General features: G+C 42.0%; 1 protein-coding gene across 1 annotated transcript in view; it reads left to right on the top strand.

Moving 5' to 3' along the window:
• Positions 1 to 23657, top strand: part of LOC119374530 (dysbindin protein homolog) — a 26484-nt gene continuing 2827 nt past the window's right edge. The window contains exons 1-8 of the mRNA XM_037644669.2: positions 1 to 250; positions 581 to 619; positions 710 to 766; positions 867 to 927; positions 5543 to 5675; positions 6509 to 6664; positions 11358 to 11498; positions 13883 to 13996. Coding sequence (XP_037500597.1) covers positions 192 to 250; positions 581 to 619; positions 710 to 766; positions 867 to 927; positions 5543 to 5675; positions 6509 to 6664; positions 11358 to 11498; positions 13883 to 13996 — 760 coding nt within the window. The 5' untranslated portion in view covers positions 1 to 191. The remainder of the gene's footprint in view (positions 251 to 580; positions 620 to 709; positions 767 to 866; positions 928 to 5542; positions 5676 to 6508; positions 6665 to 11357; positions 11499 to 13882; positions 13997 to 23657) is intronic.

Here is a 23657-nt window from a genome sequence, read left to right on the forward strand (position 1 = left end):
CTGTGCGCAAAAGGACGCGCGGCCGCGGCGGCTGTCCAGCAGCTGCAATACGCTTTGGTGGTCTTCGTGCGGTCCGTCTGATTGCTGTGATTTTTTTCTTTTTCGATCTTGTGAGCGTGTGTGTCAGCGTATGCATGCACATGTCATACTGAACAGTAACACATTCCTTCATTCCTCTGGTTCTCCTATTTATGATGTTGGAGAACTTAAGAGACAAGTTACACAGCGTTCAGCAAGACTTCAGTTTCAGGTTCGTAATGCTTTGCTGTACGTGGCCTGCTTTTAGTCACACAGCAGATTCTTTGCCGGCGACGCGGTGCACGATTGTAGGATTGATAACAATAATTTTATCTGAATTACCCATGTTCGACTGCCACGCTCGCACGTTAAACATTTTGCTGCAGATTGATGTCGGAGTCTTCCTCCTACATTAATAGAGAGTTCACATTGTATGGTACACAGATGACAGCACACACTGAAGCGCTAAGTTGAAACGAAAAGTAGGCGATTTCCTCGCATGTTTTTGCAACACGGGCGGACACCTTTTGATAATTCAATTTCTTTTGACGTTCTCTTGCAGTCTCCGAAACCTTAGCCTCGGTGATACCTCACTGCCAAAGTAAGCACTAACCAATATTGTGATTGTCTGTTACTTAAGACGCTGCAGGCTTGACTTAATTTGTCTAAACGTGCAAATTTATTTACGCAGATCTCAGCAGGAATGCGAAAAGAGGCTTCTAAAAGCTGGAGCTGATTTGTTACATTAGTAAGTATGCGCCTTCCGAAAAAACGATGCATCTGGCACCACGTACTTTTCTCCGATTGTCGGTTGAGAAGCTTAAATATAATTTTTGCTTCCTTTGCAGCTACCAGTCCAAGTGGGAAGAGTTGCACAGCCAGAATGAAGGCAACGCCAAGCGAGCCGAAGTATATTCATATACTTTGTTCTGGTATTTTGGCATGCAAAAAATTTTGTAATGCGCTGGGCACTTTTATTCTTTTTGATACACAACAATATTTGACGTAACCTTCATTGCGACACAAGCAACGTGAGTGACCAACAATACGTACAATACGGATGTACCGGCCTATATGCATGTCTAAACGAGAATTGTACTGAGGCGAAACGAAAAACTGTACTGAGTGATGGTGCAAGAAGCGGTGCACCCAAAGGAAGGTTGCACACATTGAGCGTTGAATAAAACAAATGGATGGCATTCAAGCTGTAGAACCAATGTCAATGTTATATGTCAGGACTGTGCTGTCAACTTATGTTAGCTTCTGTTATATAAAGGCTGTGGGAGCCTTCACACAACACTGTGCAACTATTCAACTGCTTGGTGTCAGGCCTTCTAATTTGCTACATGTTAATTTAGGGACACCTTCTTTCCCTTTTTCTGTTAGTTCTAAAGTTCTCTTAATATAAAAATAGCACTACAGTAGACTTTCGTTATGATAAACATGAGACCATGGGAATTCTTTATCAGACAATGCACCTTAACGCATTTCATCTTAGAGGCCACTGTATTACAGTGGTATTACCGTGTACACAATGATATTTGCTGACCTCACTGGAAAATTCACCATATAATCTGTCACGCTTGTGATAACACAAGACATGATACTAAACTTACTTTTTTGTCAGCAGCTTCCTTAGCACAATTGGTTTTGGACATGCGTCATAGACAAGTGTAAAGATCTTGTCTAAACTATTATGCCAGAACGGTGTTCTGCAAAACATGCTAGAATACTGAATGCCTGATTTATGCAGTGCAGTTGAATTTCTACTTTGCTTGTTCTATAGTAATTTTAAGAAAGAATTTAGTTGTTCATTGCTGTAAGGTTCTACACACAGTTAATGTAATGCTAGGCAATTCACATAAGTTTGTGGTTTATGTAACACATCATATTTTATAGTTGCTAAACAAATCTTTTTCATGCTTTGAATGCTTTTTTATTTTTAATACAGTAGACTCTCAATAAACGAAAATCTCTTAAATGAAATTGCTGCTTAAATGGAACAACTGCCTCTGACATGATTGGTTTTGTGCTTGAATTCTGCACCCCTTTTGATCTCTCAGTAAACGAAACTCCTGTTAAATGAAACATATTTTCCTGGTCCCTTCAGCTTTCGTTTAACAGGAGTCTACTGTATATTGTACTTTCTCGCATGTAACCTGCATAAAAAAAAAACGAAAAAAACGTGCTTAAAAAGTGGGGGTGTGGGTCATATTCCGGGGTTATATGCATATATATTTTTTTCTTTTTGTAGTGAGTTAGGGGCACAGGTTAAGGGGTGGGTTGTATGCAAGAAAATATGGTTTCTAATACATGCTTGTTTTTATCATATTAATGCATTTAAAAAGTGCCAGAAAATTTTTAGAACATATTTTGTGAGTGATAAATATTGTTGGTCCTTATGCTGTTATTCATTCACATTTTTCTTTTCTTGTTTCCACCACACATGAAAATATTAAATTGGCTTAGCTGCTTTCTTGTTGAATTGCCATCTGTTACTAGTTTTGCACTGTGGGGACACAGCAAGTAATACAGAGACAGAGGCAGCTGCCTAAATGGAGAATAGGACAATGAACCAGTTTAAGTGCTCCATTACTTTCATCTTGCACTTTTTATGTGTGTTGCTAAATGCATTGCATATTTTTGGTTTGGTTTTCATAGTGGGTCAGTGATAACGTCAGGCTCTTATAAATGAAGGGGGCGACTTTTCAGAGCATGAAGTTGCACTTCCTTTCCGTTCATGGTCTTAAACTTAAAACTTTCTTGTAAATAAAAATGGTGGGAATCATCTTAAAGGGTGCAGTGAGCTGGTTAAGATATGTAAACATCCTATTCAGATTCTTTTCCTTTTTGCTCTTTGTCAGTGGTCCAAGCAGTGCTGCACTCACATTGTCGCTGAGTAATAAAGAAATAAAATTTAATTGAGCAAAAAGAATTGTTACATTATACCAGCCCCTCATTTCACTTCTTCCAAGTAACCCGCACTGCAGTTCAACAAAAAATTACACCATTTCCCGCTAAAGGGGACCATGAGGCGATGCGAAGCCCGAGCACTTGCACGATGGCGTTCCGTTGGCGTTCGTTGGGCATGCTACCGACCTCGTGTCGTGGAACGCGAAGAGGAATGCTACGCGCATCTTGTCTTCCCTCTAGCCTGGCCGTTAATTCTCACAGGGCGAGGGGGAACGCGGTCGACAGGCGTGCGAGAGGGGGGCAGCGTAGGAAAGGAGAGAGAGGGGGAGGGGACGCGCATGCGTGGCGTTGCGCAGGAGAGAATTTCTGCATGTCTAGCCCGCATTTCAGAGGAAGAGTGGAAAGGGGGAGAGGAGAGGGGGAAAGAGAAAAGGGGAGAGGGGAAGTGGAGAGGGGGTGTGGAGAGGGTGAGTGGAGCGGGTATGCGCATGCGCAGTAAGGGTGCTCACGCCGCACACCACCACCACCGGATTGAACTCCGCCATAAGATACTTCGCATCTAAAAAGAGACTTAGAGGAAAAGCTCTAGTTTCTGAAAGAATGTCCGTGCATCTCTCTGCTTTAGATGATGTTGGAAGTGTGTGTTACGTACAGCCGCGCTCAATATGACTTGTAACACGGTAGCGCGTGACCTCACTACTTCAAAGATTGCACATGGCTTCAATTTGCCCTCATTTCCAGAACTAATTGTTGTTCTCTCACTTGGGGATGGTCCTAAATGAGAAAATATAGTTTAATTGAGGAAATGAGGGCAAGTTGAAGCCATGCGCAATCTTTGAATTAGTGAGGCCACCCGCTCCCACATTGCAAGTCATATTGAGCGTAGGGGTGTGCGAATATTCGAAAGTTTCGAATATTCGTCGAATATTACATTTGAGATATTCGTATTCGATTCGAAAATCGTGTATTCGAAAAGTTTCGAATATTCGATAACTTCGAATATTTGAAAAATTCGAATATGCGATTCGATTATCATGCATAAAATAACTCGTCTTCCACATTTCTGCTGCGTTCGTATAGCTAAAAACGTCGCCGAGAGGAGCGATACACATCGTAAGTACACGGAGGCACGATATCTGCCTGCAACGAGCGCCCCAATACGTATGATTTATTGCTGGTGCATCTCCGACGTGCAGCGCTGTTGGCGATCATGTAACCGTACATTTTGAATATTATGCAGCCGTAACGTGCCGCACTACCACTCGTTCACTATGCGGGACCACTTCTGAAGAAAGACAGTGACCCATGTGACTGGTGGCGGACTGTAGGCACCTTCAGATACCCCAGTCTGGCAAAGCTTTGCCCCATGCACCTCCCATACCAGCCACTTCTGTTCCAAGCGAGCGTGCCTTTTCAGTGGCAGGGGGGGGGAGGGGTGTCCCTGTTAGAAGGAAGCGCGTGCTGCCTGATCATGTGGGGCAACTCATATTTCTTCATGATAACATCTAGTCATTACTTTCATTGTGCCGTGATATTTGCTTGTGTTGTGATGTGCATTGTGCTAGCCTGGACATTGTGTTCTGGAGATAGCAGTGTATGTTATGTGGCCAGCCAGGCTGTTAATGTTTTTTTTTCAAATAGCTACATGTTAAATAAAATATTGTTACTGTGGAGGCATTTTTTCTTTGATATTCGATATTCGATTCGATATTCGAAGGTGGATATTCGTATTCGATTCGTATTCGAAAAATTTGATATTCGCACACCCCTAATTGAGCGCGACTGTACACACAGACAAAAAAGAAAGAAATTAAAAATTGGACATGCATTGCCTACTAGCAGTACACTGACATAAGTAAATGCAACATGTAGTATTCATCGTCAACACACTTGGCCTGAAATAAGCACTTCCAGTAGCTGTCAGATTAAGAAGGCCAATTTATTAGTTATGGATGAGAATACATTTAGTATAGATTAAGGTCCACCTGTGTCATCATACAGTGAAACTAACATAGCTACAAGTTAATGAACTGTTTCTGAGCATTGACTGGTTTTGTGTGGTGGTGTGTAGCTGTGTTCAGCACGTTTGGTCCTTTTACGTGCAGAAGCACATCAATTGTATTTCCAACATTTACCAGGCTGACCCTGCCTGTAGCAACACCACCACCTAATTCCAACATTTAGTTGTATTTGTCTATACAGACATTTCTGGCAACATTTTAGTTGCTCTGGCAACACCTGAGCCCTTCCTGCTTATGCAGATGCCATCAACAGCTCAATGAGGAGGGACACATGCACACTTTCAGGCATAGGTAAAGTGCACGTGGTTCATCTCAGTACTGTGCATACACTGGTAGAAGTGAAATGAGTTGAGACGTGAAGCACACTGCATGAAAGTCACAGTCTGCATCCCGTTGCTTTAGTCACACTTGAAATAATTGAAAAATACCTAGGGAAATGTGTGAAGAATACTTAAAATCCTAAATATGAAAGATCAGTGCACATTTATTTGTCGAGCAGTGTAGCTGGTGTTTATGGCCACTAAAACAAGTAGTAGTATCAGGTTGCCAAGTGCTGTGCTTTTCACTCTACCACCCTTTTTCTTGTACAGGAGGTAGACGTCCTGATTGCAGGGCTACAGTCCTACTGCCACCAGCAGTTGGTTAGCATGCAGCAGCTGAACTTACAGTTGGCACAGCTGCCCAAGCTACAGCAGGGCGTCCAGGACCTCATGAACACCATAGGTACTGTTGCAAGTGACAACATACAACCTCTCACAGTACTTGCTCAACTCTTGCTGACTAGCACACACCAGGGTTTTACGAGTTTTGTTGGCGTGGATGACATAAAAGCAACTTGCAGTAGTTGTGCAAACTGTGCCACTGTGGTGAAAATGAGCACAGTCGAGTGAATGAAGAATAATGTAGCATCAAGATATAATGTATGGAAAAAATTGACCGAGCATAAACACATCCAAGATATGGTGATGTCTTGTGAACTCTGGCATTGCGTGAATTTTTGAGGGCAGGCAGACGTGAAAGTAATGTTGTCCCAGTAGTGGATATCCAGTATAACCAAGTTTAGCCATCACAGTGCTCTAGCACCCTCAGAAGTGGCACATGAAAACGTCTTTCCTTTTTTTGCCAAGTAGTGCTTAGGATGTGAACTGAAATGGCCGGTATAGATCGGTGAAACGTGGGCTTAGCTTGCAATGAGGTTTCTTTTTTTTTTCAATGCATACTGCATTTATCAATCCAGTTCATCGAAACCCTGCTCAGGATATAGTCTTAGAAACTACCAAGGTGAGCACGATGAATGTGTAACTAATTTGCAAAATGGTGTGTTATGGAGCTTACCTTTCGGCCTTCAGAGTAAGTGCCGTGAAAAGCAGTGTGTGAAGGCATTAAAAATATGCTCAAATCAAACGCTTTCCATAAGGGATGTTCACCATGTAGCAGTCATTAACGCATTTCTATGAAAGCCAATAGCCTACATCTTTGGAAATAAACTGATGCTAAGGTGAACGTTGTTTCATGCACTTTTTAAAAACTGCTTTTTGCATTGCCCATCCGTGCAGGAGAGTTGGAAGGTATGTTTGAGGAGGTCGAACTTCGCCTGGTAAGCCTAGAGGATGTCATTGAGACACAAGCTCTGCAGGAGAAGCAGCTTGACGAAAGGTTCAAGCTTGCATTGTACGGAGAAAAAAAGAAAGGACACTTTGAGAGCCTCAAAGGTATGGCTGAGCAGATATTTAATGTATTACAATTCTCGCCCTGAATGAGTGTTTATTGACTTTGGTGGAGCACATTGTTGCCCCATTTTTTAATTTTTTCAGTGATGATGTAATTATTGCTCTGTCAGTGAATGTGGAGGCTTACACAGGCTTTAATGCAAAGACTGCAACTTTGAAACTTGTACAACTACTCACAGGAGTTTCGCTTTCAACAATAGAAGCCATAAAAACGATGGATTTGCTTGTAGCCTGTGAGCAGTGCCCATCATCCAAAGGTGCAGTAGTCGGTGCACCATGTCTGAGTCCGCACTGTGCTGTGCTTCTACAAAGTATTCAAGGATGCTGTAAAGTTGTGCATGATTGCCGATGCGTATGCTGCTGTGTTGCTGCTGCCACAAACACTGAAATTGTCGATATTTTAGGTTCCTCGTGCATTTGAAGGAATAGTATTTATAATGTGGTCTGTACTTCATTTCAAACTTGTTACAAGGAGAGCTCACCAGGCATCGCTGCCTATTCTTTAAGGATGCAGATTCAATTTGTCGCCCAAACACATTTCCCCCATCTTGCCTGCTTACCAAGACATAGGTTATGTGTGAGTTTCAGTGGTATCCTTACTACTCATGAAGCTTCTTTGCCATTGTAATTCACAAGCTGTGTAATAGCTGTAACCATTGTAGTATCTGCATTACTTTCAAGTGTGCCCTGCCATCCTAAGCATCAAGAAAAAGGGACTAGTCTTATTAAGAGCACTGAAACAGACACCATTATTTCTTTGGCATGATGTCCTCAGCAGCTGTCTGCACATTTGCACTGGTGATTCAGTCACTCAACATCAGTGATTGGGGCAGCCGTACTTGATAAGTACACTGGCATTTCATTCAAAACATCACATTTGAAGTCCACGGCATGTGCCACTTCAGTTCATTGACCGGAAAGCTAGTTTCCTGCCCATGGTCCCTCTTTTTTTGCTGTAATGCGACCACCCAGAGTTTACTTTCAGCACAAAGGTGTGGATCCCACGAACCCATACCAAACGTATCGGAAATTCATTTTTGGGGCACATAATTTTTCAATGACTGCCAAATCGCTGCAATGTTACTGGAAATGGCCATGAAGATCGAAACTTAGTGGTGTGAACTGTGTTGAAATCTCATTCACTAAATCAGATGCAGTGGGTGACCATGTAAAGCTTGTCTTGCCATTTTCAGTGAGCTTTCTAATCCAATCTAGCAAATTCCACAGCCTAGTGGTATTGGTTCAGTTTGATTTCACAAACCAGCACCTTGGTTGCCTGGACCATTATTTTCAGCTTACTCTGCTTTTAGTCCAGCTTACTAAAGCAAGACTTACTGTAACCATTCTATGTTGCAGACGAGTTCGAGTGGTATTCAAGAATACGTATTTATTTTATTCTCTGTTGAATGGCTGATAACAGTGATTTGGAAGTTTGCAGATGCAGATAGCCAATTGCAAACCTTCTTTCTGAGTGTTCCCTCTTCAATGCAGAAAGAACAGCCATTGCTCTTGAAACCCTTCACAAATGCTCTTCCAGTGATCTCGAATGATTTCAGCCTGAGTAGTAGCACTGCTGCATTTCATTAAACCATCAAGATTGCATGACAAACTGTGGGCACCATTTTAGTGGCAGGGCCAAGTGTTAGCACCACCATCAACCTCTAGATGAAAGGGAGCAAACTGAAGCATTGAGGGGTCCAGCCGATTCAGCTGGTGTTGTTATTTGGGGCAAAATAGTCATTGGGTACCTCGCAGCAGACAGCTCCTCTAGTTTTGTATCTTTGTTTCCTTTCTCTTTATCTCTTCCACCCTTTCCCCAGTTGGAGAGTCACCAAGCAGACATTTATCGTGGTTGACAGCCCTGTTCCTCGTTTTCTATTCTATGCAAGGCCATGAGTACTCTCGTGTTTTCCGTCCTGCAAACGCGCTGTAAAATGGTTTGAAATTTCAGTTAGCTTTGATCGATATTGCAGAAAAAATGCCTTTGTGGAGCTGTTAACCAGAACACTAATGTTTCTTGTGTATTTTGTGGGCAGGTATCTCAAAATGAGCGCCGATATGTTAGAATTTCTGCGAAATTAATGTGATTTTTATTCCTCTCTCACTTGAGCTCTGCAAAACAGAAGTAGCAAATAAACCTGCCAGATCAAAAGCAGGCACCTAACTGCCATTAAAGCAGCACTCATGCATGGGAGAAAATGCTAAAATATGGCTGTGGTCATTTGAAAACCTTACTGCATTCTGAAGTGGTCAGCAGAACACTGCAACAAAGATCACCAGAAATCAGTGCTTAATAACCACGTAATTGTGAATCAAGGTGGCAACTCTAGCTGACCCACGCTAATGTGGATTGCTCCTTGTGTCATCTGTTAGCCACTCTATGTTTACATATGCATATGTCGTGCATATCCTCTAATCATGTTGTTTATTACATTGTGCTAGTACAATTTGAAATGCTTGCGTGTATTCTTATGATGATGTAAGCAGGGGTCTCAAACACATGGACATTTCGCTTGCGGCCTGCAGCTTCACAAGGAATAAATTGTTTGTGAATTTGCTGACTGATACTCGCCTATTGCGATAACACTTTGTTCAGGTAAGCTAAAGAGACGGGACTGTTCTCAAGCATTTTTTTTGTGAGGCATTCCATGCAGTCACTATGTGTTGAAACATAACCGTGGAACAATAAAATCTATATTTCACAATCGGCATGCAGATTTGAGCCACTCTGGAGATCAGTATTGACATGTTTCTCGAATCCTGATGGCAAATAAAATCCATAAATTAGATTAAGTAAGTTAAGTAAACTTTATTTGGGCATAACACATACAGGGTTTGCCCGCGAGGCAAGGCAAAAGGAGGACTTAAACCCCCTGAGATATGGGAAATATGTGCTTTCAAATGGCAGTATTAGGTGATCAAAGTGTTGCGCAAACAGGACAATGACTAAAGGAAGAAACGACACACAGAGCGCAAACTACCAACAGAAGTTTATTTCCTTGAGCACACACCTTTTTATGCAACCGCACAGCGCCACTATACATGCACTAACAATCAACTTCCTAGAAAAGCAAGCTCTTCACTAGATAAGTTAACAGATGGCAATGACATATTGTTAACCCCCCCCCCCCCCCGCTTTTGCATTCTTCACTGTGCCGGCCCTTGTGGGACTAAATTTCATGACTGTGGCCCACTAGCTGAGGTGAGTTTGAGACCCCTGTTGGTAGAGAATAAATTGGCCTTCCAATGCAGTATTTGCTCTGGAACAACATCAGCGAGTGCGCATGTCGAGAGAACAATGTTTGATCGTTGCACTGTCCTTTTGCCACAATTATTTAAGAATAATTGCTGCTTTACGTTGCTGCATCACAAAGTGCAGTTGGCATCATACTGAACAAAATAAGTGTTAAACATCGATACGTGAATGTAATGCCTAAGCGATTTCATCTTGCAATTTATTGATGATTCTGCAATCTTTGCGACACCGCAAATGAGGTGGTGCATAGTAGGCAGAACACAGGCTAAAGACGCTAAAAAAAAGTCATACCAATGCCAGTACTCCTCTGAATGGTAGATTTTGCGTCTTTCACATGTAATAGGAACGTTCTGCACACTTTGTGCAATATATTATGTGTCATTGAGGGACCTGTGTATTATCAATTGGCTGCAGTCAACCTATTTTATTAAGTCGCAATCAGCTCAAACCGCTCACAGCAAAGCATCGCTGTGTACGTTTGAATGTGTGTTGCCGAGTAACTATGCACACTGACACAGCGTTGGTGCTGCCTCCTAAAGCCTGATCTCACAGCCAGTAGTCAGAAGAGTAATTAGGTTAGTCTACTTGCTAGCAACTTGCGGTAGTGTCTATGGCGTTTTGTTACTGAGCATGAGGTTGTTTCGAGCTGTGGCAACCACATAATGATGGATGAAAAAGGTGAAAATGCTCATGCACAAATGGAAGGTGCATGTAAAGAAAAATACTCCACGCGGTGAAAATTAATGCAGAGCTACGTACTGACTATCACTTAGCTCCTCTGTTTTGCTTTGGGACGTTAAACCTTATCAATTAGTCACTCTAATTCCCAGTAGACATGGTTGTGGGTGTATGCATATAGTATAACACTGCAACATGCTCTGGCTTTCATAACACTACATGATACATTCAGACAGGTGCTGTGAACGCCAACAGCGGAGCAACCTAAACAGAGATGTTGTAATGTAGACCATCCAGGAATTAATCAACATAAACATTGTATCAGTGTGAAGCACTACTTATTGAAATATTGTGCCTACTGGTGGGGGAGGTTTCTAGCGTGCTGGAAGATTGAAAAGAGAAGAAAAGCTTGAAAGGCTTCCCCATTATCTTCTCCTTTTTGTAACTACTCGCAGGAAGAACTTTTGGAATGTTATTGCTGGTGGAGGTACGTGAAGTGATGCCCTTTCACGCTCAAGACACATTGAAGCAATGTGAAATGAACTGTTTGCAGCCTATGACTCTGTTGTGTTCAGTGAAAGAAATTGCAAAAAATGTGTGAGAATCACAGCGCTTTATTCAATGTATACTGAGAAAAGCATGACTGCCAGCTGTACCACATGTTCACGCCTGTGGCAAGACATTGCACTTTCTGAAAAGAAAGGTAGCTTAAAAAATTTCACCTTTTGGTCTGTTGTGTAGACAAACTGGAAGAAGACCACCAAACGCTGCTTCGACAGCTGGAAGAACAAGAGCGAGAAGTGCTTCGAGAAAGACAAGAGGCCTTTGGGGAAGTGTTTCGCAGGGATCTTGAAGCATACAAAGAACAAGGGACACTGCACCGTAAGTACACATCCGTTTGCCTCATTCATTCATTATACAAGCACATTGGCATCTCTGTCCTGAAACAAAAATGGCTTACATTTAATGATCTTAAATGCTTCAAAAACATGTTTAAAACACGAGGGGATATCTTGAAACCTTGTATGGCAAAGAGATATTTGTTGTTTCCCATTGTGAACTGCCCGCTTCACAAAAACAATTGTTTGGCTTAAGTGTTCCTCCATTTATGATACACATACTACTACTATAGTAGGTAAGAAGATGACTCTTAAGGGCTCGTTTTCTTTTATTAGACACAATATTAATGAGAACTAACAGACAATAACGCCAAGGAAAGTATAGGGGGTGTTAACACCCCCTATACTTTCCTTGGCGTTATTGTCTGTTAGTTCTCATTACTATAGTAGGTGCTCTATCGCACTACCTACGTCATATTTCAATGACCTTGTGAATGCTCCTCACATTCCTGTCCCATTTCTGGTAGCACATGATGCACTGGTGCATTTATGTTAGGATCATGATCACTAAGAACAATCTGATGTAATAAAAAGAACTGAAAGGGAGCAACGGCAACTCAGAATATGTCACTAGATTTTGCAAAATGAAAAGACCTTCAAGCAGTTGTAGCTGGACTAGTTGGTTATTCATCTTGGTGACATAAATAAAGGACAGCACAACAAAAAGTGAAACACGAAGAGAGGAAGAACACAGAATGAGCTTGCTGACTACCAACTGAAACATTATTGCCAAAAACACAGCTGTATAATGAAATCCATCAGATGACGTGCACCAGGAAGGGCCGGTGAGAAGAAATTTTGAAAAAGAGAAGAAAGAGATGAACAAACGAATAAAAAACTAAGAGGGAGAAAACTGTCATGATAAATTGAAGCTTTCTTCTTACCGCTTCTTACTGAAGCATGTGGTTCGACGGCTGTTATATAGCATGTATTTTGAATTAACTGGAAAACTAGTCTGAATTGACTGGAAGACCGACACTGATACTGTAATTATTATCCCTACAAGCCAGCAGTGCCAAGAACCCACCGTCCAGCCTTCAGTACTGGTATTTATTGCAAAAGAACTAGTGCTTCTTTGCAACAAGAAGAAAAAGCCAGAGCTCCTTTCACAACATTCAAGGATACAGGCGCAAATATACAATTATTTGCATTAGTGTTGAAGGGATGACCAAAGGCAGAGTTTGCATCCCTGAGAACAGTGAACACCAGATAGTCTTTAGTGTTACACTTACCAGTGCAGGAGTTCAATGAGAGTGCATACAGCATCAACAGAGTGCTCAGTGAGCTGCAACTTAATTACACAGCCAAGATAAGGAAGCGTGTGCAGCAAGCGATTAAGGCAAACATCTCACAAGCATATACCAGTGCACTGCACAGCTCAAAAGTAAAAAAAAAAAAAGTGAGAGCTTGAAGCAATTTCCACTGAGCAGCATCAAGTTAGCAGAGAGTGCCTAACCTCTGCAGCAGGGGCATTCAGTTGAGCATTGTTGCCTGGAGAATAAAATGGCATGCTTTCATGTCTTTGAATAAATTTTTCCTAGCCTGGCACTCTGGTGAATTTGCACTTTCATGGAAACTGTTGTTTCATAACTGCGATGACAAAAACGATTCACAAGACTTTTTCAGGCTAAAAATGTGCGAGGCACAAGACTACGCACATATTAAATTTCTAAATTGCTTCTATTAGGAAACAAGTATAGATTTTTGAATTGCAGTAACAACAACAACAACAACAAGTATTTTGTTTCCAACTGTAATGTGCCGTGGTAGCTTAGCGGGTAATGTGTCGTGCTGCTAAGCTCGAAGACCCAGGTTCAATTCCCAACCACGGATTTCAATGGGAGCGAAATGGAGGAACACTGATGTGATTTAGGTTCACGTCAAAGAATCCTCAAGTGTAGCCAAAATTAATCTGGTATCTTCCGCTAGGGCATGCCTCATAACCATATCATGATTTCTATAACATGATCTATAACATGAATATCATGATTTTTTATAACCTTTTTTTCTATTTGCACAAGGTTAATGAAATTTACTACTTCTTATAATGACAAGACAAAGCATCATGCCAAATTTCATTAATATCGACATGTCAGTTCAAAAGCTGCTGTAAAGATGTGGCATTTCTCAGATTTACAGTGGAGAAGTATGGTTGCTTTGCTGTTGCAATATTATTACCAGAATAATCAGTGTCCTTCATATGCATGGTGATAAAAAACAAATACTATTATCAGTGAAATTGAATAATCCTTCCACCATGCTGTCATTAAAACAAGATTACAGAAATGCTTCACCTTTGCCAAATTATCACCCATGGTACATACATGACGTATGCTGAAGTGCTAGGGGCACCACTGTCTTGTGCAGGAATCGAAGCTGTGCACGACGCACAAGTTGACTTGGAAGACATTGACCTGGAAGGGAATGACGAAGAGCGCGAAGCGCTGAACGAGTTTTTGGCTGACGTAATCTCTACCACAGGTTTGTACTACAGTCCCTTTGACACATCAGTAGAGGTTGAAGAATAACTTTGTTTGTTTCCTCTATTATTCAAAATCACTCATTACACAAAACTGAAGTGAATTAAAATTTTCGTACGTGTTCCAGACCGTTATTTAGGTCACTAAAGCACTGTGCTGACACATTTGCTGTGAGATACTATTTACTAGCGCGAAAATCTTAATGGAAAAAACTTTGGACAGGATTGAGCACTAGACTTTAAGTGACGAATTCTGTTCAGTAAACTTGCAAGGAATCCACCAGAAACAAATGTGCAGACATATGCAAGTGAATTCGCCACAAAAGAGAAACCGAATATGCAAAGAAATGACAAGAAAGAGACAATCGCACATCATGAGCCATTGAAAATTATTGACTACAAGGTTCTTCTTAAAATACAACACTTCTTTTTCTGGGACTGCCAGGAATGGTACATTTACACATTGATCTGCATGACCTACTCGAACGCCAGACCTGCGCAGATAGCTTGGCATCTAATGGAGCACGTCTGCCAGCTCTCATTCAACTGTTCACCATTGTTGCTGGTTTTATAACCTGTTTGTCTGCCTCTCTTCTGCTGTGACAAATTACCAGCATATGTGACTTTTTTATGAACCTGGCTTAGGTACCTACACAGGGTCTTAGGTAATCTATTCATTATGCTTAAGTATTCGTTGTATAGTAGTTGACTTGCTTGTAAAACTGCATACTTGCAAAGTATTTAGGCTTACTAATTAAGGGGATGTTTTTCACTGTTCCACCCAATGAAAAGAAATAGCAAATGACCAAGTTATCGTTTCCAAATTTGTTGACTTGTCGAACACTCATTGTGAAGCTTACATAACTTAGGCTGTTTAAGATGGACAAGATGTCCCAAGCACTATCTCGACTGACCGTATGCTGTGTAGCAATCAGGGGTGTAGCCAGGATTTTATTGTGGGAGTGGTCCAACCCCTCTTTATGTAAGTTCACATGTGTAGATATGTTACTAAATTGTGAAAGTTTCTGAGGGGGTTTTGAACCTGCATCGCTGGCTATGCCTATAGTAAGACTTGTCCATAATTCAATGCCAATAGTGGACACAGATGAGGGGCAAATGACCGGGACAGACAGAAGTGCTGTTGTTGCACTTTTGTTATGAACTACCAAACATTGTCTTTCAAATGCAACGAGAATTCACCTGCTTGAGACGCACTGGCAGCTGCATTTTTCTACTACCATATACAGTAGAACCCCGCTGTTACGTTCCTCACTGCTGCGTTTTCCCGGCTGTTACGTCGTTTTCCGCCGGTCCCGGCATAGCTCCCATAGGATACAATGTATTGGGAACCCCGCTGTTACGTCGTAACTGTCGGACCGTTCCCGTATGATACGTCGCGAAGTGCGCCCGGAGCCGACCGAGTGACTACCAAAGAGAGCGGCCATGGCGCATTTTCACGCAGCTTGGCCTCGTTTGACCGTAATATTAGCCGCATGAGAGGCGCAAGCAACAATCTTTCAATTGATGCAAACAAAAGCATGGCCTTCGAGATTCAAATTGCAAAGATGGCGTCTATGACGTAACTGCTCGCGAAAGCAAGGCCTTCGAGATTGGCATTTACTATTGACAAAAGCATAGCCTCTGAGATTTGCATTGCACAAACATGGCGTGTATGACGTAATTGCTTGCGAAAGCAAGGCCTTCGAGATTGGCATTCACTTCTGCCATCGCGTTGGCGTAGACTCATCATCATCGTTATTTGTCGGAGAACGGGAGGAGTTCGAGCTGGTTGGAGCTCGCATGGTCGTGCGTGCGGTTCGCGGTCGGACTCGCCGCGCCGGTCGTGATTGCGTGTGCTTAGTTTTTTCATGCCTACAGCTGTTGGTGTTAAAAAATCACATACGTTGATTACATTTCTGTGGATAAGGCCGTCCTAAGCTCCGCGTTTCTATCCATCGACTAGATCGCGGCTGAGCGCGCCAATTTTCGTGCTGCTCGTAAGAATTGAAATAAAATTCTGTACCACTAAATATTTTGCCGTTTTTCCTGTTTTTCGGCTCTTCCGTTTCCCGTCTCTTACGTTTATTTCCTACGGTCCCTTCAAAAACGTATCAGCGGGGTTCTACTGTATGAGACATCAATAAGGCCACTGACATGCCTCTTGATGGCAGTTTATTTTCAGGCATAGGGTAGTCTGTAGAAATATATATTGTTCCAGTGCACGTAGGCTTGCTATCTATCACTCAATGTGATATAGAGTGATAGGTTTCTCTTATTAGGGCTTTGACTCGCATACTTCAGCTAGTCTTACAGTAACTTCTTAAGGGGAGATGGTACTCGAACACACTTTTTCTTTAATATTCACCCTAGAGCAATAAAACTTGAGCTGCTTATGGAACTTTTTATGCTGATTTCAAATATATAATTAGTTTTCTTGCAAGCTGCATACTTTTAGTTCTGCAACATGACAAAGTGAAAAACTTCAGCCTTTTGCCCCCCCTCTTTTCAGACCTAAACTTCAATAATTTTTTACAATTGATAGTTCACAATGTTCCAAATAATGTGTGGAATGCAAATAACTAATTAGGAAGTCCATACAAAATATGTACTAGACGTGAAAAATTTTAACGTGGGAAGTTCATATTTCTCCTACCCTAGTAAAAGTTTACATAACTTTTTTTTATTATATATCAACAATATTGAAACTTAAACAAGATAATTTCATTTCTCGTACTTTGAAAAAAATTTGGGAAAAATTTCATACAGATCTGAGCACCAGAAGTACCCGAAAAAGGAGGGGCACATTGACAAAAATGGCAAAATTTGTGTTTTGAGAAAAATGAGTTTTAAAGTCAAAATTGCATGTCTATTTAGCAAAGATGTCATTGAATGTGACGAAATTTGTTCACAAGAAAGAACAATCCTCCTTGTAGTGGCCACTGCCATTAAAATGCGCCAGCACCATAGGTTTGGCCGTCACAGCTCTTTCGAGCTGACTCCTTGACGAGATTTTTTCTTCAGCGCACGCTGACGAGCCCTTGCTTCTCCTGTTAGTTTTTGAGACACTTTTTTCTGGCGTGTGCTGTCCCGTGATGTGCCAAGAGCAACCACATCATGAGGCGGGAGCACGCCAAGCTCTTCCAGAACACGTTCAAAACTGGAGTGCCCTCGATTAAACCAACATGTTCAGTGCTGTCATATCAGCAATCAACGAAGACTCGTCGTCCTGTGATTTTTCTTCATCTTCGAAGAGTCCGATATTTTTCTGGGAGGCACTCACATATTCGAATGCCGCGGCAAACTCGTCGGACGCATCGGCGTCACTGCCACTACGCCTTGCGGCAGTAGACGATCTTTTCATGGTTTGAGTGTTCGGCTTTGATTTGTGCCGGCGTCCTCGAAATTTGTGCGCCGCGTGAAATTTCACAGGCTGGTGACCGCGCTTCCTACGGCTTTCTTCATCCATAACGGATAAGCACTCGAGAAAAGCGTTGTTCAGCTGCGCTGCTCGACGAGACACGGATCCTGCAAGTAGGCTTCACAGCACACACAGGCGCGCAGCGGCCAATGGCGGCTCCCGATTCGTACCACGTGATTTAAAGCCAGTTGCGGCGCTCGAAAAAGGCGGCAAAAGCGTGCTTCTGTTTATTATTTCTTGCGCTGCAGCAGCGCGGGAAACCATCGTTATTTGAAGAGCGAGGCTCGGCTCTTGGCCTCATGCGGTCGACAATGGCGAGCGGCGGCGCATTATCAGCGGCAAGGTGCTCGAAGATGACACACTTTCGGCCTTTTGACAGCCACCTTGTGCTCTTTAGAGGCAATTTTAAAGCATTTCCAGTTGAGTCTCGACATTGTTTTTTTTTTTTTTTTTCAGAACAGTAGAGGTACTAATCTTAACAAAACAGGTGAAAACAAAAAATCGATAATTTTTTAGAAAACTCCCGTTTTTCGACCCGCATCTCCCCTTAAGCAAAACCACAGCTGTGTTATTGCTCAGTTGTCCAAAGCACATTTTATTCCTAAAACCCAGCTCATGTTTGCATTGATATGGTGCTTTTGAAGCACGTGTGTTGCTGGTTTATGTACGTACGTTAATTGCTTATGGCTGGTGTCGTTGCTCAAAAAAACTGTTTACCTTTCTTGCACCACTGTTCCAACTTTAGGTCTGCATTCAAATGCAAAGAATTCAGAAATTACTTTCTATGGTAGTATTTTTACTTTTGAGATATTGTGTGTTTATACATAATTAATACTTAGTAAAAGTGCTTGCGCTGGCTGAAACATCTACATGAACGCTGAAGCAGACAGCAAAAAGGTGCTAACTAGTGCCACGCTGCTCATACGTACATGCCGCCCCTAGTGGCAGTAGGGATAAACTAGAACAGGTGCACTGGAGTCGAGACATCCGTGCAGGCCTGGAGTTCAGTAGGTGGTCATGTTCATCATGGAGAGTTGCAGCAGTGCCCTTACCAAAAAAAAACTCGTGCTTCATGAGATCATTTTCTATACTGCGATTGCTAGGACCATCACCACTGAAAAAGCTTTCATTTGCTGTAAAGGTGCCTGTTCCGATTGCTTTCGTTGGGAATTTATCTGATACATTTCATAGAGTCCAGAATAGCTTCTTTCCGAGTTTGAGATCATAAAGAGTGAGCTGTGTGATATCCCGAAATTAGCGGTTACGTCCTTTTTCACGGCGATTGAGATGGCTTGCAAATACCAGCCGCATCAATGACATCCATTTCCTGAATGATCGCTTAGAAGATAAGAGCTCGTTGTGTTTAGTGCTAATGCCTCTACAGGTAATCATGCTTATTACTTAAAAATCGCGGTAACAAAAACACCATACCGAGCGCTGACGCACAGCACACGTGGGAGAGAATGCGGAACTATGAAACTGACCACTATGCAGCGTAGAGACTAGAATAGTGTGCACACCAGGGTTCCTGTGTGCCATAAATCAGCCACATGCTCTCTCTCGCTATGCCACTCTGAAAGCTAGGAGAGCATTGAGTTGCACCCTTCCCTTAAAACAGTGGCCCGAAAACGCGCTGCTCTGCTTCCACGGCCGCTCTCAGTCGCGCAGTGCGCGATTTGAAAAATATGTTCGCAAAAACCACGTGCAACTCAACCATACAACCACTGGCCCTAGCAGAAGTCTCACTGTATCACTTCAGTCTTCCTCAGCGGCAGCAGTGAAATTTCGTCACATTGAAATCACAGATAAACACGCTTGTTATATAGAGGTTCAAAATGTGTGACGTTCCATTGACATGATGTGAAAAATGAAATACTTTGTTATGTTGAAGTTCATTATATCGAGGTTCAGAGTTACAGGGATATGTGGAGTTTTTTTTCTAAAAGAGCCATATCTAGAAGCCGAAACTGGGCTAAATTTCACGGGAGTATAAAGTGCGCCTAAGCATCTTTCACTTTTAAAACAATTGTAATAAAAATGGGGCAATTCCTTATTTTAACGTGAACTCAAAAAGGCAGTTTCCAATCAAAGATGAGCCAAATCCTACATCTGTTTCAATTAAACTCAGTAAGATCCATTAAATCAGCGCTGTGTCAATAATCGTGACCAAAAAAGCCAACATGGCCACATCTAGTACGTTTAATTTGTGTCCTAGTTGCTTTGCTATCGTGCTTTCATTCCACAATTAGGTTTTCTTGGGCGAGTTGGTACTTACTGAACAACATGATCTTGTAGGGCAAAACTTGAATATAAAGAGTAAGAGGCCGACTTTCCTACTTCTTTCTGCCTTTTAGTGTTTTTTTTTAGTTTTGTGCTACAGTATCAAGTCCTTCTTTCGCTCCAAGATGGCATATTTGAAATAGAAGAAAACTGAAATGAAGATAATGTGCATTGATCCATTTCTTGAAGAAGAAGTGATCTGAAACGGCGCGGCATGAAATGAGGAAGAGCTGGAGCATTTTTTTGAAGGCCTTCAAAAGATGCCAAGGACAAGGAAACGTTGCCGAAAGTCCAGAATGGTGTGCCTGTTGCCTGGAAGGACCACTTACTCTACAAGTCTAGCCACTGCCATTACGCCCATGCAATAAAGGACGGAAGCACAAGGATGGTGTTAATTTTGTCACAAAATATTGGTACATCACTACTTTGCTGCAATTTAGACTTTTTTTTACGAGCTAATTCAAGCCTAAATTAAATGTTCTGTCTATAAGAGCCAAATTCAAATTTTGCTCCTGAATACCGACGATAGTAGGCTACACAGATTTTAGCCGCAACATAGATTTGAGGTATTTTGGTGACATGAGCACACTGGCAAAAAATTGTTGGAGCAGGCCTGACGATATTTTCAGTAGCAAAAAACTGTGTTTTTATCAGTTTCAATTAAAGTGGACTTGGCTCTTTTAGAAAAAAAAAAGCTCCACATATGTCGCAGGCTCTGCAGGCTTATTTTCTTCTTTGGTCCCAACGAGTGCATTGGAAGGTGCATAAAGAGGGATGACACGGGGGCAAGAAGCGACATCAGCACGTCACGGTCTTGAACATTTTCTTTTCGTTTGATTTTTGAATATGTTTACAAACTTCTGGTTCAGACTAGTGCCACACTGGTACGCGGCGGCACCCTGTGGCGGATGTGGTACCTATGCAGCACAAGAAAGATACATACTTGCCAATGTGTATGCTTCACGATATTTGGTCTATTATCCAAGCATCGTGAAGCGGACACATTTACAAATATGAATCCCTGCCAACTTGCTCAAGCTTCTATTCTAACACAAGAAGGATAATTGTCATGCTAAAGTCTGGCCGAGCTCCGTGAGAACCTGATGTACACCGGCGTTGTCCTGCATCAGCTTGACCGATGGATTATTGGCTAAAATACAGATATCCCATATTTAACCCTTTGTATCCCATGGCCAATCCAGCTGTGCACGTAAATATTTTTTTGCGTATATGCAATTAGAATACATACGAAAGTGGGAACAAACCAAAACATGGGAAGTTTTAGCTTTAGTTCTACAAGAAAACAAGTGTCCACATATGTGGACGCTGGGAACACCAGTTACACTGGGTCCATCATCCTTCTTCCATCGTACATGGGAACTTTGCTTGCCGACGGCTCTGTTCCAACACAATAATCACTATCATCATCACTACTTACCATAATCAATGCCATCATCATCATCATCATCATTATTATTATTATTATTATCATCATCTTTATCGTGGTTGATCATCATTACCAGTGCGTTCATGGTTACGTTCAAACTGAATGCTTTCATCTTCAGCAGTAGCATTTTTCGTAAGGCATTTGCTTGTTGATGGCTCTACTTCAAAGTGCTAATTACCGGTGCCCTCCAAATCGGATAATTCGCTTCTGCTAGTCAGCTCGAAAATTATGGCATGTATGTCTTCATCACTAAATCCACGTCCACAATAAAGCAGATAAATTCTAAATAACTTCTACAAGGCGTGTTTAGCTATATCACTGATAATGTTTTGGGTAGAGCCGCACGGCAACGAAGCGGGTCTTACTACTATGCGGCGTTCTATCAGCTTTCCACACGAACTCGGTATGCCTGGTGTCCACAAACGTGGACGCCGCAGCGATAACTCAACTTGCAAAACTTTGGTCGCTCACAGTGCAACAAAAGTCACACAAAGACAAGATAAACCCTTCCTTTTCTCGAATAAATCTCAATAATATAAAAACACTTACGAATTTAGAGTGAACCTATAAAAAATATGTAGCCATACACCTCTACAGGCGACTTGTGAAGAACGCCATTGTTCTGTGCGCACTTATCGCTGTTTGTGCACAGAAGTGGATGCATATAGATGTTTTTATGCAATTCCGAAGTAATGCCAACATTTCAAATCGATTTTTAAGGCAATGCGTTGGCTAGCCTGATCCCACTTTACTGATATGTTTTGTCCACATATGTGGACGCTGGGATACAAAGGGTTAAGTGTTTTCAATTGGCTAAGCACCAAGGGATGCCTGCCAAGGTATCTAGCTTGCGAGGCGTGTAGTAGTGAGGAAGCGTGCACTGGCAAATGTACTGGTGGTTTTGAAAATGACAATATGTATCGGTAAGTACTGTCATAGTGGGCTCATTGCAAGACAAGTGGCCAACTCGGGCACATTATGTCTGCAATAGCACGGGTGTAGTACACCTGGTGCCGCATCGCATGAATGTAGGACATCAAGCAGACGACAACCGTCGCTCGAGACTGAAAGTGCAATGATGAGATACTTTTTTGGTGTCCTTGAAGATAGACATACATATTTTTTATTTATTGAACTCTACACAAACAATATAAGTAGCACTGAGGACGGTTTCGCAAATATAAAATCAGCCAATGGCCGTGTCTATCCCACTGACTAAGAAGTTGGCCCCGTGAGTGCGTATTTTGCAGAGAGGAGAGAGAGTGATTTTTGGCTCTTTCAAACAAAATTGTAAATTCCTTGCTGCGTGCAGTGCTATAATGTTTGGCTCGCATGTTCACAGGAGCCTTGACTACTAATTGGCAGAACCTGTTCATCCTTGACAAGTCATGGCAGTGCAGTGTTGGAAAGTTTCAATGTAAGATTAGCTGCTACAAGAAATGGAGAATGTGGTCAATCCTGAATGTAAGAAACTGGCACATGACTCGCATTCTAACCGTCTCAGAGCTACCGGTTAGCTTGAGAAGTGTCAGCGACTGTGGCCCAACGCTGACACTTCTCAAGCTAACCGGTAGCTCTGAGACGGTTAGAATGCGAGTCATGTGCCAGTTTCTTACATTCGGGATTGACCAAATTCTCCATTTCTTGTAGCAACTAATCTTACATTGAAACTCTGATACAGAGATTTCCCGTCTCCCTTAGACACTTCAACTTTCTTTAGCGAGAGAGAGGGAGAAAAAAGAAAGCTTGAAACCCACCTACTGCAATTTGCCTGGAATGAGGCAAAATGCTTTGCAGTAAGCCAAATATCTTTGCTTCTTTAGCTTAAAATGGTACTGTCTGTCATAGTAGGATGCACTTGAAATGATGGGCTGCATATTCTGCAATAATTGAGGGTGCAGCAGTACTTCTCAGGCAGAAGCAGGCCACGTGGCTGGATGCCGACGTGCAAGAACTTATCAAGAACTTATATACCTGTAGATACCAGCGTAAGTTTGTATATATGTTTCCTACACAATGAAAAGAGCATTTTGTCGTGATGTGCAGGATGAGTGGAAGGTGTATGTTGTCTTTCTTTAAAGGAACACTACAGACTGTAAAGAGTATAAGTACTTTTTATTGACCTTAAATTCTACCTTTTTATTGTTGCTGTAGCACTGGCTGAAATACTCTTGTATTTAGTGAAGTTGCAGATTATTTGCATGGCTGCACTGAGTACAGTATGAATTTTATGTCCTGGTGTTCTTTTAGCAAATAGCGTTCAGGCATAACTACGGTAGGTGTTTCGAGGGCAAGCAAAACGAACTACTATCTCTACCAAGACGCAGGGGTGAAGGTAACAAAATGAAGTGGTGATCTTGCTGTCTGAATGCTACAGACATTAGGGGAGCTCTATCACATTGCAGCTGAAAAGCATACTTGAAAGGTGTTCTGATGCAGTTGCGCTAAGCAAAAGGTATGAAAGACTAACAAAGAGAACAATAAGTGTATGGGTGCAAGGTGCCCTGGGATGCTATTT

Source organism: Rhipicephalus sanguineus, chromosome 1 (assembly GCF_013339695.2).
Source record: "Rhipicephalus sanguineus isolate Rsan-2018 chromosome 1, BIME_Rsan_1.4, whole genome shotgun sequence".
NCBI lineage: Eukaryota > Metazoa > Arthropoda > Arachnida > Ixodida > Ixodidae > Rhipicephalus > Rhipicephalus sanguineus.